At 48.5% G+C, this 18,958-nt stretch overlaps 1 protein-coding gene across 1 annotated transcript in view; it reads left to right on the forward strand.

Moving 5' to 3' along the window:
- The first annotated feature begins 12,825 nt into the window (after positions 1–12,825).
- Positions 12,826–18,958, forward strand: part of GALNT10 (polypeptide N-acetylgalactosaminyltransferase 10) — a 79,925-nt gene continuing 73,792 nt past the window's right edge. Inside the window, exon 1 of the mRNA XM_085073788.1 lies at positions 12,826–13,160. Coding sequence (XP_084929914.1) covers positions 12,987–13,160 — 174 coding nt within the window. The 5' untranslated portion in view covers positions 12,826–12,986. The remainder of the gene's footprint in view (positions 13,161–18,958) is intronic.

Here is an 18,958-nt window from a genome sequence, read left to right on the forward strand (position 1 = left end):
AAGCCTCCAAGGACACAGCAGAGCCCTGGGTGTGTGTTCTTGGTGATGGCACAGAATGGGCTGGGGGCACAAGTGAGGTGGGCAAGTCGATTTCTGCTCTGCTTGCTTTCAGTCCCCACTTCCCAAGCTCTCATCGGCTCAATTATAACTGTAAGAATAAATCTATTTATGGTGCATTGTTGCAAAATGAATCAATAAACCCAAGGCAAGCACAAGGCCAAATCCTCGAGAACCTGAATGGTTTTGTGTTGGCTGCAGCAGGTCTGCCTCCCACATTTCTCCTGAGCCTCCCAGGCAAGTGTTTGCAAGCACAGGGGTCATTCCTGGCACAGAAAGTTAAGCACATGGGTTATTGACAGATGATTTTCTTTTCTGGCTTGTGAGCAACTTCAGATACAAGTCAAAAATCCTGGTTTTAGTTTTTCAAGCCACAGCGATCAGTGCTGCAACGAGAGGAATATGAACCCTGGTTTGTGGGGATAAGCTAGCCTTGGAAAAGGGGCCTTTGCTTGATTTCAAACACATAACAAGAGCAGGCTGTGATACAGCACCTAAATATGGCACAGCTCCCAAAAATTGGGGACCACTTAACTAGAGGGGGACCACTTAACCAGGATAAATCCTCCAAAATATCACTGTAAAAGGCTTTTCAAGGGTTGTGAGCCACCCTTTGGAGAGCTGGAGGCTGAAAAGGTGGTGTGCAAGAAAAGGTCAAACTATGGGAGGCACACCAGGTTTTGGTTAATTTTACCTGTTTTAGAGTAGTTTCTGTGGAAATCTGTTGCATTACAGAAAGGTTTCAGGAAAGTGGGAACTGTGTAACTTGCTGGAGACCAATGCACAGACAAGGCACCCCAGGCTGAGTGGCTTCACACCTTCCCAGCCAGCTGTGGTGTCCAGCCAGGACTGTGACAAGAGGCTTCATGACCTCACAGGGCTTCATTCTGACACATTATTCCACCTTCAGCCAGGCTACCAGCGTGCTTTTGCTGACTGCATCACCTTGGCTGAAGCACAGCAAGGCTTTAAGCCACACGAACGCCCTCAGTTCTGTGCCCCCTTGCCTTAATTACAACCTGAATTCCATCAAAAGCCAGTTTGATCCTAGCCACGGGGAGAAATGGAGCTGGGAATCTGCCCACAGGTGCCCCAGCCATCCCCACTGGCTTCCTGTTAATAAATCCCTTTCCATTAGGGATTTCCAACAGGCAAGCGCCAAGGGTGGTTTACACTTTTCTGTCTCTGTTGCTCTTAGTTCAACCTCTGCAACAGCTGCCAGGAGCCATAAATCAGCGAGCACAGTCCTGAAGCTGGGGATCACTGTCTTGTAAAACAAACATCTTCCAGGTTTTGTAGCACCTGACGCTGGTTACAAACTGTTGGTTGTCAAATTCTTCCTCTTCCATTTATTTCCCAGCCCCTCATCTCTGCTGCTCCTTGTCTGCCATATATCTTCTGTTTATTGTTATTTCTTTTCCCCCTTTGTTTTAATAACTCTTTTACTGTGGATTCTTGTAAAAACAGCTGCTCCAGCCAGTAAAAGAAAAAAAAGAAAATAATATCTGGAAACAGATGCCCTGGCATTGCTTCAGCTGTAATCTCTTAGATTTATAATTCCTTTACAGTTCAATATTGATTCAGAATAAAGCAACTCAAAACACACTGGCAGCTCACATCTTTTTGTAGTCTTCTCCAGTCTTTCTTCTCTCTGCCACAACATTTCTTTTCTCTTCATCCACACATCTAAAATATGCAGAGGAACAAACCAATCCATGCTGATGAGATACACCCAGGTGCCTGTACAGCAGAGGGCTTATGTCTGTGGAAGCTCAAAGGAATGATGTCAGCTCATTTTTTATTCTTTTAATTTCTTTCCTCTTGTCCAGCATTATCTACCTCCTCACAGCATCCCCCCTAAGTCACTGCCCTGTATTTCAGGGACTTTGGGAGTCCCCAGAGCTCACAGGGAGGCAGTGGCAGTCTGGCAGCCCTGAGCAGAGCACAGTACCTGTCAGAGGAGATATTGGGGCAATTCCCCTTGGGCTCTGAGTGCAGGAGTCCAGGGAATGAGCACTGAGGCTCCTTCTCAGCCTGTCTGCCACTGAACAGCTCCACTGGGATTAGTGAATCCCTTGGCACCACACTGAGCAGGAAACACTAGCATGTCCCTTCCATAAAGTGCCTTGAGAGCCCCCACAGGACAGGAGAAAGCTGCCAGCCATGAATCAGGTCTGTGGGAAAAAAAAAAAAAAAGCCCATTTAAGATGCATATGTTAAATATGTTAAATATGTTAAATATGTTAAATATGTAAAATATGTTAAATATGTTAAATATGTTAAATATGTTAAATATGTTAAATATGTTAAATATGTTAAATATGTTAAATATGTTAAATATGTTAAATATGTTAAATAGAAGGCACCAGATGTCCCTAAAGCCTGACTGTAAGTGGCTCGAGGACCACACCACCCATCCACCAGCACACAGATTTCTTTTGGCTGACCCCACACCAATGAGGCTGTACCTAAATGCTGAGTAGAAGGGTTGTCTGGAGCCTAAAAGAGGGACCTGCTCTTGTGAGCATTTTCCCAAACTTTAGAAAATGGCACCTGCCTCTTAACATCTCAGTTTCTCTCAGGACTATTTGCTTTGAGTGGTTGGGACTATTTATACCTGGCCAAGTCCAGGCCCCCTTGCTCACTCCTGAGAAAGCTCTACCAGTCCCACAAGCTGTGTCTTCCCAGTGGAGCTCTCATTTGGGGGCTGTAAAGTTATTAATTTCTTCTTTAGCAGAGGTAGCCTGAGCTTTCTTTAACTTGCTAAAAACTCAGATGATCTCCAGCCTCACATCTCACCCAGACAGGGTACCACTCACACTCTCCAAGCCCAGCAGAGCCCTTTGGGGTCACCCACAGATTTTCCCCTGTGTTCTCTCCCCCTCTGGCTGCCTTTCCCTCTGAGGAAATGGGCACAACTCAAGAGCAGCACACAAAGCCAAGTAGCCACATATTTCTGTGCTTACCTAAAGCCAGGCACTAAAGAGGCACAAATTCAGGAAGGAAGGTATCAGTCCTACGATAAGGTGGGAAATGTCACTTCTAGCAAAGCCAAACTGCTGCAGGGATTTTGATTTGGGGAAACAACTCCAGTCCTCCCAGCCCACGGCCAGGCTGTCTCAGCTGGGCAAGAAGTTCACTGATTCCCCTGGCTCTGCCACATGTCAGCCTGGAGCTGAGAAAGCCTCAAGCCATCATTTGCATCCCTGTGCCTGGAATGGCAGAAATGCTTCCAGAAACGTTCCCAGAGGCTCTACATCAGCAGAAGAGCTGCTCTCCATGCTGTCTGTCTGTAGGTTGGAGTGTCCTGCTCTCCTCGGCATGGAATCTTGTGTCAGGGTGGGTGATTTCTCCAGCAGACAGAAGAAATGGGAAGGTAAATGTTTTCAGCAAGCTCAAAATCCATCTTCACCATGTTGGCCCAACCTAAAATGTGTGCTAGCCAGGGAAAATGCCACAGGCAGGAGCAGCTTTCTGTGCTGAGAGTCCCTGTGGTCCCCAGCTAGATGTCAGGCACAGCCAATGTCCCTGCTCTCTGCCCAGTTTGCATCCCAGCAGAGCACACAGACAACTCTGAAAGGCCATCAGGGAATGGCAACAGTGAAGTAACTGAGTGCTTCCAGCAAAACAGCTCGAAGGCAGGGGTGGCTGTGGGCCTGGGGGTGCAGCAGCACATCAGCACATCTGGAGCAGGTCAGCAGGGTGACAGGGATGCCTCCCTGCCCCTGTGCTCAGCTCTCAACCACAGTGCTGCAGTTTGCAGCTCCAGTGTGTCACGTTTTCTGTGCTTCCCCCTCTTTCCCATAGGAACAGCCCCAGGACCAAGCTCTTTTGTGATGTCTCAGGTCTGCCAGCCTGAGAGAGAGCTGGGGCCCGTGACCTGCCTGAGGTTTGTCACAGTGTCCTTGAAGCCTGCTTGTGGAAAACAGCTGGGATTTAACAAATTGGCAATCTCAGAGAGGGAAAAAAAACCTGTTGTGTCGAAGCATTTCCAACCAGTTTTGTGGTCACTGAATTTTTCTTTCAAGAACTGATGTGTTGGCAGAGATGCACAACCCATGTTCAATCCCCCAGGGTGGTCTCTCCCTCCCTGGCATCTCCAGCCTCTCCAGCTCATTTCCAGCATTATTCCCCACTGCTGTCCATCACCACTGTTAGTTACTCTGCCACTCAAAATTTCCAGACATGTGCAAGTGGACAGCCTTTGCCATGCTGTCCCCATGACAGGGAGTGGTGCTGTCCAAGCCCAGGGAGGGTCCTGTGGGATGCAGGATGGTATGGGGAGAGCTTTCTTACCCTGACAGCCACTGTGCCAGGAGCTGGCAGAGCCATGGCCAGCCAATCTGGGATTGTCCTGATTTGATGATTTGTTGGCTGCCTTCAGGGTGCCAGAGGACAACACACACAGCCAGGACACGCCCGTGGGTTGGTGATGGAGATTCATTAGGCTTCCTGCATACCCCATTACACAGCTGTGAGACTCTCTGTGGCTCTGACACAGCTCTCTAGAAGATTTGCAGTCAGATTGCTCTTCATTGGTCTGTCTATATTTATTTCAGGGAGGAAAGGGGGAGCCAGGCATGATGGTGGCTGGAGAAATAGTCCATGTGGAACTATTCCCATAGGAGAGTCCACGCTTTTGCAACCCCTGTGCGAGGAGCAGGAAAATGTGATTTTCCAGATGAGAGCATCTCTTCTCCAGCACTGGATCCATTTACTGTGTTTTCCTTCCCCTTTCCCTTCTCAGGCAGCCCAGCAGCAAAGCAAGATGTTGTTCTCTCAACTCTGGTTCACCCTGTTCCTCCCTTGCTTGCTTTTCTGGGCAAACCTATGCGTCAGCTTCAGGCCGAAATCCAAGAGTCCCAGAACTGACTTTCTTTCTCAGTTTCCAAAAAATTAAGCAAGCAAACACCAGGATTGCATGTGAGTGTTCTGGGGCACAGCAGAACATGAACCCCTTCCTTTTTTGTCTGCCCTGGTAATAAGGGGACCCCAAAACCAGCCTTGTGACCCTGGCCCACCATGACAGTGACCACACAGCCCAGGATAAGGCACTTTTCTGGCTGCTGTTTCCCCTCTGCAGCCCTTCTGTGATAAGGACAGGGTTCAGCCTCAGGTCCTCCTGGGTGGATGAATTTTCGTGTCTCCTCTGAAACTTTCTGGTGTGTTTCCCAGGAGGGCAAGTCTGGGGGAATCCCATGGGAAATGCTTTGTCTTCCAGTGCAGTGTACTGCAGGATGGTGGTTATTAGCACACTCAAAGCAGCTGCCAGTTATCCTTCATCCTGCTGTATCCCCTGGGAATGAGGCAGCAAGCTCTGCACAGGGTTTTGCTCAGTGGGTTCAAGCCTTTAACAGAGAGCTGCTGAATTAACAACCCTCAGCAACAGTAACAGCAATGGGATGTGACAACCACAGCCTGGGATGTCTCTGGTGCCTCATGTTGGCCCTGCAGACTCACCTTCTAAGCTACATGGATTTGAGACATGCAGGATTTTGGTTTCCAGGCTTGGGACATGCAGGATTTTGCTTTCCAGGCTCCCTCCAAAGGCAGCATCATCCCTCCTCCATTCCTGCTCCAGCCCAATGCTGGTGCCTCCATGTCATCCTCCCTGCAGAAGGAGTCCAGGGAGCACTGAGAACCTGTCACAGTGAGTTTTCCTGATGGTCCCAGGTTAATCACTGCCTCTCACGCACACAGCCACTTAAGGTTGTTGTTTGCTGCCCCAGGAGACTCATTATTGACTGCCTCACAGGGCAGGAGGAGAGCAAGGAGGAGGATGGGAGGGATGAACAGCAGACTACAGGGGGAGGAGAAGAAAGGACACATGGGATCTTCAGGATGAAGGCAGCACTGAACTTCACCTCTCCAAGTGCAGAGGTCTGGTCCAAGCCAGTCACTGTATCACCTTAGTCAAACAAGGGAATAATTTCTCCAAAGGAGAGGCTGCCTGTTCAAAATGCCTGTTGGCACAGGGCTTTCCAGGGAGACACTGCCACTTCATTGACCTCCAGATAATCTCTGTGTATTTCTGTATATCAGAGTTAAAATATAACAGAATTTCAGTTGAATTACAAGATTCAGCTGATGGGAGCTGAACAATTCCTTACACAATGCCTTTGTGTGTCTCACAGGCCAGAAGCTTTACCAGGCTCTGAAGAAATAAAAGGAACAAGAGCAACCCTGGGGATGTGAAAAAGAAAACATGAGGTATCCAAACCTCTGATATTAAGATATGAATTCATCTCCAAAAGATAAAATAATGATAAAATACACTGAGCAGCTGAGCAGCTCTATCCCTGGCTCATGTCTACCTGCAGCCACAGGGCAGCCTGGAGGAGTGAGGCTCCTTGGGGAGGCAGAGGGCAATGTGGGACACAGCTGAAGGTCTGCCCTGACCCAGCAGAACTCATCCCACAGACCTGAGCTGACCCAGCAGAAATCATCCCACAGACCTGAGCAGTGAGCTTCTGGTGCCATGGAGCTCTTGGCTCTCCCTGCTCATCCCCATGGATCAGCACCACAACTCCAGAGAGCAGCCACCCTCCCAGTCTCATCCTCTCATCCCAACCCACACCACGTCTGTCTTCCTTCTCTGCTTCTCAAACACAGCTCTTTCTGCCTTTCCTTTTAGAGACAGAATATAAAGGACAGAGGTCCTGGTTTCCTTCTAGCTCTTGAACACAAGAGCCCTTGGAGAGGACCTATTTTAAGAGAGGAGAGCCTTCCTACTGCTGGCAAAGCAGCTCAGCAGGGTCAGGCTCAGCGCCGTGCCCTGCAGTCGGGCAATTGAGACACCTGCTAACAGCCACTCCAGCTGCCAAATGCTCCTCCAGCAGTGGCAGAAATCAATGTCTGCAAGACAAGCTCTGGTAGCATCCATGGGGAAGAGGGGGGAAGGTGAAGTCCCCACTGCACACCTTCTGCAGTGGCTCATGGTGCCACCTTTTCTCTGGGGTGGGCAAAAGCCCCTGCTGGGTGGCTCAGAGCCCCTCTAAGGCTGAACATATTGTGCTTTCAGTCCAGAGGGCTGAAGAAGCAGAAGGCTCCTGTGGGAAGAGCTGCCCAGGCTCGCCTTGCTGATAGCAATCATTTTTTTCCTCAGTGTGAAAAATCCTGAAGCTGAATTTCTGTCAGATGCAGAAGGCAGGGCAAGATTCCACAGAGGCCACTTGGCACAGTTTGTTCTGTGCTTGGGATCGTAAAATCATTCTGGTTGGAAAAGACCTTTAAGACGATCGAGTCCAATTGTTAACCCAGCACTGCCAAGTCCACCACTAAAGCTGTCCCAGGCTTGTGCTCCAGGGTCACATCTCATCTTGGAAAGCCCCAGTGCGTCCACTCCAGCCTTGCCTGGCAGGTCATTCCCTGCTATTTTGATTCTCCACTTGGGAAGGTGCTCCTTGACATCTGTTCTGAATTTGATTCTCCTCTATTTAGGTTTTATAACCCTTGTTCCTCTCCTCTTGCTTATTCAGATATTATCAGTATCACTTAAGTTTTTAATCGCTTGGCCTAAATTTTCTTATAACCAGCTTTATTTTTCCCTTTCTATATTTTTTTAGTGCTGGGTTAAGCATCTTTATCCTGATTTCCCCTTTCCGCATAGTTATTTTTCAGTGGTGTAAACAGAGTTTATCACACTTAGCAAATAACATGTTAAAAGAGAGCTTGAGCATATAAATGTTGTTGATCCACTGCAGATCCATCCTAAAGAAGACTTTGGACCCAATTGATGTTCCTCTCATACCAGAATGCATCCAGAAAGCTGGAAGAAGAGCAGACCTATCCTCCAGGTTCAGCTCAGTGATGCAGAAACTAATCCTGTTCACAGGAAAGCTGCAAACCTCCACTGAAATCAGCTCTTTGTAGCTCTCACATAGGCACTGGAGAGTCTCTTTAAATTCCTCCTTGTCAAAACCATGCAAGCCCATGGCAAGCCCATTTTAAGAGCTGGTACCTGTTCCAAGCACTAATGGCTGCTGCAGGAAACAGAAAAGTGAGGCTGAAGGCTACGAAATTCAAAGCTGCCTTAATTATTAGAGCGTGAGCTTCCAAATCCCTCGAGAAGCACAGAGAGTGTTGGCCTCAAAACTCACGGTGTGCTCAGGGAAGCCACGGAGCCAGGGAGTTTTGGGGACATCTTGACTGCAGTCTGTCTGCCTGGCTCCACCGGCCTTGGAACGAGTCCGATTCATTGCAGCAGCTCTGAATTCAGAGCAGAGGGAGCAGACAAGGCTCATTGCCTATTCCAGCCAGAGAGACTGCAACAACATTTGTGGTTTTCGTTTTTTTCTTTAAAATAAGGTTACTTGAGTAGAGAGCCAGGAATAGACCCTCTGTCTCCTCATCCCTCAACAGAGCCCCACTGATAATTATGCACACTGTCAGGGCTGCTTTGGAAAAGCAGTTCTAGAGCTAAAGCAGCCTGACATGGCTTTGTGCAAAGCTTTGCCTGGAGAAGCTGTGTCCTCGATGACCACCAGAGTCCAGAGGGGAGAACTGGGACCATTCAGACCCTGCAGAGTGCAGCAAGAAGTTTTTCTCTCAGCCACTAACATCCCTGAAGGTTGGGCAGCCTGGCCAAGAGCTGTGTGGATTCATGTTATTCCTCAGGAAAAATATATTCCTATGCAAAGGAAATCTCTGGATATGTAGGTGCATCTGTTTGCAATGTGGAACACATGAGGATGACATCCCTCCTTGCTTCATGCTCTCATCCAGTATTTATCCTCCCAGCAAGCCATCACTGCCTCATCTTCCAGGACTGTGCTTCAACTCAGACATCAGCAATTTCCCCTGCCACAGGCAATCAGCGAAATTACCACATTTAAGGCCAGAGGAGTCAAAAATGTTACACTTTAGAAAACTCTTCTCACAGCTTCACTGCTTCTGCACCTTTCCAGGCTGCAGATGGACACAGTCACTTCTTGCACTTTACACCAGGCTGGAGCAAAGCAGGACCCTGAGCAGGACCCTGAGCAGAACCCTGAGCATCCTCCACCAGCATCCAGCTTCAGCCACCTCCTCCTGCCCTGCACTGCTGGGCTCTGTTTGGCCAAAGTAAATGCAGGCAGATTTTCTTGTTGACCGTGGGGATTTTGCTTGCTCAGGTGGATCACCATTTTTATTTTATTTATTTTTCTGCTAAAAGTCTGTTCTATGCAGATAAAACCCCAGGCCAGTCATGCCACAGATAACTCCCAACCAGGGCACAAGAATTCATGGATGTTGGTGCTGTCTCTCCATTCCTTGGGAGGGATGGAGAGAGGGTTGGATGCTCTCCCGCAGTGACAAGGTTGGCAATTTCTTTTTAAAAGCCTGTAATCATCTCTCTTCTGTGAGCTATTCAGGCATTTACATTGTTTTGCAGCATCTTGAGTGCTGGCTGGAAGCAGCTCCAGGTTTTGGGGGAGTGCAGCAGGATCACTGTGGGGGGCTGTGCTGACAGGCACCCCCACACTGAGAGGAGGAGGGCTGTGCTCCTGCCCACAGGTGAGCAGGTTCCTGGGCATTGTCTTTTAGTGGGAAAGAAAAAAGGGGAGAAAAAAACCCAACAAATCAATTCTGTTCACAGGAGATTTGAGCTGAACTCCAACTAATAAACACTGAAGGATAAAGAAATGCCACAAAAACAAAAGTCCTGTTGTGACAGAGCCACGGCTGAGGTTCATTCATTTTTTAGAGATTGTTTTTCCTTTTCTCCTCCTGGCTAAAAATGAGATTTTCAGAAGAGAGAAAGCATCACCAGCATACAAACACATATCAAAAAGGTGTAGGAGCTGAGCTGACTTTTCCTATGGGTTCAGTAATCTGACACAGGACACAGTGTGGACACAGAGACCTGGATGGAAGCTCCCTATAACTCCATCCCCCATAGTGCCAACCTGTATCTGCAGGTTGAAGAAAAGGAAAAAACCTAACAGGCTCTTGGGTGATATTTTCCCCCATTTCCCCTTGCAGATATGCCATCCCTCTGACAGTGTTTTCTCCCCCTAACCCATGCTGTGAGGCTGGCACAGCTGGGAGCATGGAAAGCCAGCTCTTGTCTCACTTCTGGCCATTTAGCAGGAGAGGGTGGATCCCATAGCCGCTCAGCTCACTCACAGGGATGCAAAGGACTCCCTGCTTCCCATCAGCCACCCCTGCAGAAGTTCCAAGGTCGAAATGCAGCCCTTGACATGAGTCAGTCCTTGCCCTGAGGAGCTGCAGTCGGAGGAGACCAGAAGGCAGGAGAACACTGATTCCCTCAGCCTGTGCCATCTCGTCTCCATGCTGTCATGCCATCTGTGGGCTTCATCCCAGCAACTCCTGTCACATCCACTCCCATTAGCATTTTTCAATGCTCTCCTGCCCTTTCCCAGCATCTGCTGACCAAGTCCCTCTGGTCAACCCTGCTCCTCATCCTTCACCAAGGCTTTTAATTTTCATGATGCTGTTACCCACGTTTGCTGCACTCTGCCTCGCAGGAGCTCAGCACAGGAGCTGCAGAACAGGCAACCCAGAGCTAGCAAAGAGAGCTTCCAGACGGGGATTGAGCTGCTATTAATTTATCCTGTATTTGTTTTGAAAAGATGCCTAGGGAAGGTACACCGTTTCCCTTTCCAGTTAGAGGCTTAACAGCCACGGGCTTTCTCCTTTCTCAGAAATGTAGATCCATGTTTATTTTGCATGTACCCGATTGTCCCCAAGGCATTGCATCCAACAGGCCAAAATCAGAGCTCTGTCTCCACCAAAACACTTCAGGAGAACAAGGAGAGGGAGATATGCTCTACCTTTACTAGAAGAAACATCTATTTATTTAGGACTGAGGCAGCTGCATGAAGTATAATTTTAACTGGTAAGCCAAATAGGACTCACTCCCCTCTTAAAGCAGAAAGGAAAGACCTGGAACATCCATTTCCAGAGTGATCACTGAGGAGCAGCCAGACTTCAATTCCTATGAGGTTCTTCAGAGGGTTTGATGGTTCAGGATGCTCTCACATACACAAAACACTAATCTACCTGCAGCACCAGCCGTAATCTGTTCCCAGTTAAAACTTGTGCAACTCTGCTGAAGCCAATTTATGAAGCAAACATTTAATTTAGCGAGCAGGCTCACAATCCTAAATTTAAACATATGTCAAGCCAGCTAGTGGCTTTGTTTTAATTAACTCTCAAACTTTGTGGTTGTCATTTCTTTATATAAATGAGGATGTTCTGCCAAGGGCAGCCTGTAAGCCTGTGTGCATCCCCACAAAACCTCCTGTTATTTCACAACCACTTTTCAAAGAGCTCTTGCAGAGGCAAGGGGATGTGGATGTTATTATAAGGGTCCATATGGCAGTACACTGGCACTGCAGTATTAAATCAGAGGTATTGTAGCTTTCCAGCCTGGATTCTCACCGTACCAGGTAATGTATATGTAGCTTTATTGTTGTACAATTTTAGTGGCTATGCATTATTCAAGAGCAGCCTAAGTCTCTGCACTGCCGGGGGTGATTCAGTGATGATAAAGGGAATAGCTTTGCTCTAAAGGCAGGTAGTGAAGGGATTTCACGGGTCGGTATCTTCTCCACCCACGGTGAAACAATGGAAGCATTAACACTTCTGGTAAAGAAATCAGCTGGCGACAAATCCTCATCGATAATTAAAATGAAAGTACAAGCCGCCTTAACATGTAGTTAGACTTAGGAACTCTAACCTGCTCTCTAAATTAAATGCTTTCCTTGATAATTTGGCTCTCGCAGCAGGCACTGAAATCTGCTGGAAGATGCCATCTAGTGGGTTATGGAAGTTTATTTAAGTTTAAATCCACTTGCTGGTGTGGGGCGAGGGTGGCAGGAGCTGCAAATGCTGGGGTGCATCACGGTTTCCAAAGACTTCTTCTTGTTGCTCTAGGAAATCAGACATTTCCCTGCCGGGGTTTGCATTGGAAGAGAACTAATATTTATTTCACCAGTGCCCAGCAGGGCACCGGATTGTCACAGCTTTGCTGTTGACACAGCCGAGCCTCACGGCTGTTGTGCTGGCAGAGCATCTTCCTGCGCGCTCTTCATTGAGGAAACGGATCCGCTCCCCGTTTTTGGGAAAGCTGTGCCGCCATTGATTTTTTCCTTTAAAAAACCCCTCAAACACTATCCTGTGCCTCTAAATGATGCTGTTTACAGTATCGTAGAAACCTCTGAACTGGTATCCGAATAAACAGCGTTGTTTTTTAATGCGAACCAAGGCTGGGGATGGATTTGGAGCGATCCCGACTCTTGGTGCGGCCGGAGATGGCATCTCCGTCCCCGGAGCGCTGGTGGCGACTGCCTTGTCCCCATTGTCGTGTGGCCGTGGGGCGACCTCCAGCGCTTTGGGGACACCCTGGCTCATTTGGGGACACCCTGGACCCTTTGGGGACACCCTGGCTCCTTTTAGGAACACTCACGGCCCTTCACCTTCAGGCTGCTCAACTTCCCCCAACCCAAGCCCCGAATCCCATGTAAGGGGTTAAAAAAACCCTTTAAAAAAACCCTTAAAGCCCTTTAGATGGGTTTTGAGCTAATTAACCACCTTGACTCCCACCACCGAGCGCCGGTTCGAATCCCGCTCCCGCTGCGCCCGCCCGGGCACCCCGCAGTGCCGCGGCATGCTCGGAGCGCCGTTCTTAGGGAGTCATTAGCGGGGAGTCATTAGCGGGGTGTCATTAGCACAGGGTCATTAGCGGCGAGGGGGCGGGGCTCGGCGAGGGGGCGTGGCCTCAGTGCGGTGGGCGGGGTCCCGGTAGCCCCGCCCCCTGGCGGAGCGGAGCGGAAGTGCCCGAGTTGCCGCCCGGCGCCGCCGCCGAGCGCGGGCGAAAGTTGCGCTCCGGGAGCGCGGCGGGGGCGGCCGGAGCGCGCTCCCTGCTCACCCCGCGGCTCCTCGGCCCCGTCCCGCTGCTCGTCCCGCTCCCGGCAGCCGCTCCCATGCGGCGGAAGCAGAAGCGGCTGCTGCAGGCGGTGGGGCTGGCGCTGGCCGCCCTCGTCTTCTTGCCCAACGTGGGGCTCTGGTCCCTGTACCGCGAGCGGCAGCTGGAGGGCGGCGGCGCGGCCGGCGGGGACGGGGCGGCAGCCGCGGGGGCAGCGGCCGGGGAGGCGCCGGTGAGTGGCGGGGCTGGGGGGCTGAGCGGCCCCGGGTGTGCAGGGGGGGCGCCGGGAGAGGGTCGGGGGGCTCCCGGGGGAGCGTGCGGGGCTGGGCGCGACCCTTCCCATCGCAGAGGGGGCGAGAAGCGGCAGCCGCCCCCGTAAGAGGAGGGGGCGAGGCAGGCAAGTCGGGTGGGCTCCTGCGTGCCCCGGGAAGGAGCTGGTGTATGGTTTATGTATCGTGAGCCTGGCTTGGAGGGGGAGCGCCAGTACTTTGTTGGCAATTCACGGGTGCGGGAGGGTCTGCTCGCCTTTTTTTGGCTGGGCTTGGTAAGGCAATAAAGCAAGCTCTTTGCTTCTTGCGCCGAGGAGCGAGGAAGGGGAGCTTGTCCCATTGGTGCTTAGGAAAGGGCAGTTCCGTTTCCCAAGGGTGTGCCTCCGTGCCATCTGTCTTCACCTGCCTGGAAAGGTGCGCGAAGCGAGCATCACCTGTTACTCGGAGCTCAGGGCGAGGGCTAGCAGAGTACCAGGTGGAGCTGGAGGATTATGTCAGCGTAGTGATGCTCCTTTGGGAAAAGAGAAGCGGGTAACTCCTCCTGAGAGGCAGAGATGCCCGCTGGATACGTGGCCTGAGGATGTTGCAACACATGACTGCATTCCTTTCTTGTCCCGCTGGTGTAGTAGTAAATTTAACAGCCCAACCTGTCTGTTTAGTGTGAGTCAGGGAGGCTGGATCACCCAAATTAGCCGTTTGGAAGCACAGTTTAGCTGCACTTACTTTTGGCTGTGTAATTGCTTTGTCCCCTTCTGGGTTTAGCTTTGTGCCATTAAGAATGATTGGGACTTGAAAGCTTGAAATGTCATTGTGTAACTATCAGTTCAGCTGCCACTCTAAAAGGCTCTGCTTGTTCAAAACCACTTAAAACTCTTAGTTGTCTAAATCTTTCCCTCCTTGGAGACTTCCTGCTGTAACTGCACCGTAAAGGTGGAGAAACCTGCTGTGACAATTTCTGCTCTAAGGGAGAGGAGGCTCTCAAAGAGCTGTAGTCAAACCGGGACTGAGCTCTTCTTTCCCACAAGAAATGCTTTTTCAAATTCAAGCTTTTTAGTGTAAGTCTGGATATAACCATGCTCGTGTCCCGTGCTGGTGAAGAAATAGATCAGCTGTTGCCTGTCATAAAATGTAAATTTGTTGCAGATCCTCAAACCTGCCCAGAGGTCCTTTTGACGTGATCACACAGTGATCATTACATCCCTGGAGTTGCTGATGTTACTGCCTTATGCTTGTAGTTCTATGGGATCCAGGGAATCTATTTTGCATTGGTAAAAATCAAGCCCTGCTTCATGTGTTGTGCTGTTAGGGCGAAATGAAGCCCTTTGTAAAATCATGTGTCCTCCAGAGGTAAAGAGGAGAAAGTTAGTAATTATTCTTAGGCGGCTTCCAAGTGACAAGTTGACTTTTATGGTTTTGGTTTTCCAAAATTGTCCTTGTGCTGTGGGTTTTGGATAGGTGTAAGGCAGGCAGTACCACTCTGCTGATTTCTGTGTCCTTGCAGTGTTCTCGGTGTTCAGATATCCCAAGCTGCCTGTGTTGTACACAATGACTACTCCATTTTTCTTTATGTCTCTGTAAAGTATGGCAGCTGTCAGTGAATTGAGATCTGCTTTTGTTTTGATGGTGTGTGGAGCTGGGCAGGAAACGCCTGTGCAGCTCGCAGGAAAATTCGCAATAAAACCTCTCTGCACTTGTGTAAATCAGACTTGCTGGGTTTTAGGCTGAAGGCTTCATCTTCCAGTCTAATTAACATGGAATTATGGGCTGCAGGGGGTCTGTGAGTGAAGATGTATTTATGTCATGTGCTTATTTTTTGAATGATCTGGCCCTGAAATGATAGCTCCAGTTACATTGGGCAAGGGAAAACATACCCTAAAGGACAACAGGCTGTCTTGGTAAAAATAATTTCAGATGAAGCAGAATAAAAACAACTCAGATGTGATTTTGTTTTTCTGTTTAGTTGTGTGGGTTTGTTTTACTGTTGTCATAGAGGTATTTGCCAGCTGACTGCAGAGAGTTTTTTTGGGCATCCTCACAATCAATGGTTCCAGCCTCTCTTCCTTGGTCTCGACAAGCATTCATGGGTTTTGTACTTACTAATCAACTTCCAGCTTGTAAATGAATATGCTGTTTGTCTGCTTGTTCCTGAAACTGTTCGGAAAAGCTGACTTCTTAATACAAAAACTCCAGATGATAGGAGAGAATATAATGAAAAAATATATTCAGAGCAGTCAGAAAAGATTTTCTTCTGTTTCTGGCTTTAATTTGCCTTTTTTTTTTGTGCAGGCTAATCTTTGAATTGAGGACATTTCCTATGTACTACAGAATTGAGCTTTTCAATGAAATCTCTGTCCAGGCTCATTCCTTCTCTTTAAATGGTGTCTGCTGTTTCAGTCAGTAGTTTTATCCCTCAGAGCAGCAGCAAAAAGGGGGGAAAAGGTTTTAAGAAGCAGCTGAATTAAAGCTTTAAAACCATTCCTAGAACATTGAGTTGTGATGCTAAAATTTTGAAGTTTGAAACCACCTTTGTTTATCTGTGCTGCATGTTACCTTCAGTAACATGGCAATTTATTTCAGCATAGGTGATTTGGCCTTATTTAATCTTTCTAGTGCCTGAAACAAATGTGTCAGAAAATTAAGCAATCAAAAACCATGTAAATATATTCTAGGAAAGATTATTCTAAACGGTTTCTGCGGAAATGCCTAGGCAGCTAATTGCTTCTGTATTTACATGTTCAAGGGAAACATTATGGTGGCTGAAAATAGTGCATTGCTTTAATAAGGAGGGTGAGGTCTGTGCTCTTTTCCTCCTGCCTTAGGGTTTGTTCTTTCTCAGCTCCGTGGGTGCTTCTTGCTACACAGAGGAGAGATGGAGAGAAGTCATCAAGGTCTTGGCCTCAAGGTCGTGCTGAGCATCTCCTTAGAAAAGCTGAAGCTTTGAGTTAGTCCTCACTGAACTGCTGTGTGCTCAGAAGTGTTCTCTGTCACTATGTGCAGAGGAGATGATCTGGGAAGTCCTTTTTTTCCTGGGGTGTGTAACAGGTTTGGCTTTAAACGGGGATGGTGGCATCGTGGTACTGAAGTATTTCTGCTGACAGCTCAGAAGCTGCTTAGACTTCATGACTGCACTGTTTTGCTCACCACTACGTGTGTCTCGGTGTGCTCACGGAATGCAGATTGACTTTTCTGTGGATTCATCTTTTTCTTTTTTTAGCAACTATTCAATAAGTAAAACCATGCGATCTGTGGGTGTTGGGGGGGGTAGGAAGAAGCAAAAGGAATGCAGCTATTCCTTTTGTCTCTTGGATCTCTGCTGTCTGCCTCAGAGGCTGCTGAGCATCCTCAGCCGAAATGTTTAATTGATGTGGATGGAGCCCTGCAGTTGTAAAGCGTGGATGAGTTAGGCTGTGGGCTGGTGGTTTGTGCTTGGGCTAATGCAAGGATTTCCGTGGCTTCCAATGCTCTGCAGGGCTGCTGCTCTGCACCTCTGTGGTCAGGCTGGAGATCCACACTGTGTGTGAAACCTGCTGCTCTGGGAATGTGGCATTTGAGCTGGGAGAGATGCTGAGCTTGAATGGTTCTCTCTGAATCGCTGGCAAAAAGCACTGTGGCAGATTAGCTCCTTTAGTGGCAGCGCGTTTTTATCTGATATGATGAATGCTTTATGGAGTCGCCCCGTAGCTTGTTGTAGCAGTAATTTGTGCTCTATAAATTAACTCGGGAGCATGATGGAAGTGTATAAATCACATCGGTGATTGTGTGGTGCCCTCTGCTGCCGGCTGGCTGGAGCAGTGTGGGGTTCACCCTCCTGCTGCTTGCTTGGCTGTGAGTAACCAACTGCACTCTTGGGATTGCAGAATGCCCTGGGAGGATGCTGCTGCTGGAAGGTGTGGGGTGATAAACTCTGGCTTTAGTGCAATTGAGCTAAAGTTTCCAGCCTGCATGGCTGGAAATGTAGCCCTGGTGATGGTCTGAGTGGGGAGTGATGCTGCTTGTGTCTTCCTCAGCTGATGAGCTTTGCTGTTCTGACCTGGGAGCAGCTGAGATGTTGTCAAGGTTTGTCAGCATCCTGGTGTGGCTGGCAAAAGCTAACCTGGAATAAGGAATATTAATAACAATAAGGAATAAGGTGTTTGTTAAACAACAGGCTCAGTGCTGCCAAGGCTGGGGAGGGAAGAGAAGGGCTTGGGAAGACTGAGAGGAAAACCTCTCTGCTGTCTGCCAGACAGAGGGAAACAGAACAACCAGCTTGCTGTACTTCATAGGCAGATTCTTCTGGCACTTAGGTTGTACCTAGACCTTGCTGCTGCTCCTGGCTGCTCACAGACCTCTTGGAGACTGCTGTGTTGGCAGCTGTGTTTGCCAGGCACTCATCAGCTGATGTAAAGGGAAACTTTGAAAACTTATTTTTGTAAGTACAGTGTAAAACAATTGGCATCTAAAGACTGGAGTTCAAGTACTACAGCTGAACAAGCCTGTTTGAATTTAAGAGTGACTGATTCCCAGTGTGGGCTGCTCTGAAGTTTATCACTTCAGTGCACTTGTGAAACGAGCAGAGTTTCCTGAGCTAGATAAGTGTGTCCTGTACTCTTGATTGGCAAAGTGAGCTGAAGTGTCTAAACCATCTCACAGCTGTAGAGTGCAAAAGTAAAATTTGAAAATATGTTTATAAAGAAGCTGGAGCTTTCAGTGGCCTCCACTCAAGGTCTCATTGTGGTGATCTTCCCTGGAATGGCAACACAGAGCTGAATGAACGAATGGGCTGTACTGTAGCTCTCCTGTGCTGCGTGAAAATGAAAGGTTTATTATCCTTCTTATCATGGAGCAGGTCGTCCTGTTATTGGAAAAGTGGTTCTGTTTCACTGTTCAAACATGTTCCATGTGCACTTAATTGCTACATTGGTGACCTTTCTTCGTGGAAAGATTTCTGCTGCAAAACTTTTTTACTCCTGGCATCTGTACTACGCTTTAGGTCACTGGTAAAAACTGTAATCATGTGGTGATCTCCAGAGCTGTGCCTTTTCCCTGTAAGAATATGAATCAAATTGTGAGAGACAACAGATTTAAGAGCAACCACAGTTATAAATTTCCTGGCAGATAACTGCTGTGTATTTTACTTAAGAGGACTGAAAAACTAACAGGAAGTTACTTATTGCTGGTGAAATCAGGCAGAAAAATGTTATCAACCAGACTGTTATATGGTGTCACCTTCCACTCCCTGTTTGAATACAGGAACAGGTGTCCCTAGAAAAAGATAAAGACCTGCAGTTTACCTTCCTGTCGCTCTGTATTTGCTTCCTTGTGGAGCCAACTGCACCCTTGCTTACATTGTGTAAGAACAGAGCCTGTCTAACTTTGAGGAAATTGAATCCAGGTGTTCAAACAATCTGCATGCTGCTCCTGTTTCTTTGCAGCCTTTTCCTGTGCCAGGTGACACAGGCAGGCAGCCTTCAGCTTCCTCCTGGGAAGTGCAGATCTGCTGGGGTACATTTGGAGTTGTAGGAGGGATACTGCTGTGTGCTGGAAGTATCAGTAAAACAAAAAAAAACTGTGCTGCAGGAATTTGTTTTGATTCCCTGTGAAGGCAGCCATTTCAACCTGTGAGGTTGTTGTGCTGTGGGTTGCAGTGGAGATGTCGGTGGGAGGTTTTTAGGGAGTGCAGTGTGCTGAGTTGCCTGGCACTTCATGGTGTAAGTGCTGCTGTGAGCAAAGCTGCTGTGATATTTGCCATCAGAGGACACTCTCATTCTCTGGTGTCCAT

The sequence above is a fragment of the Lichenostomus cassidix genome, chromosome 13, assembly GCF_008360975.1.
Source record: "Lichenostomus cassidix isolate B80296 chromosome 13, HeHo_3.0, whole genome shotgun sequence".
NCBI lineage: Eukaryota > Metazoa > Chordata > Aves > Passeriformes > Meliphagidae > Lichenostomus > Lichenostomus cassidix.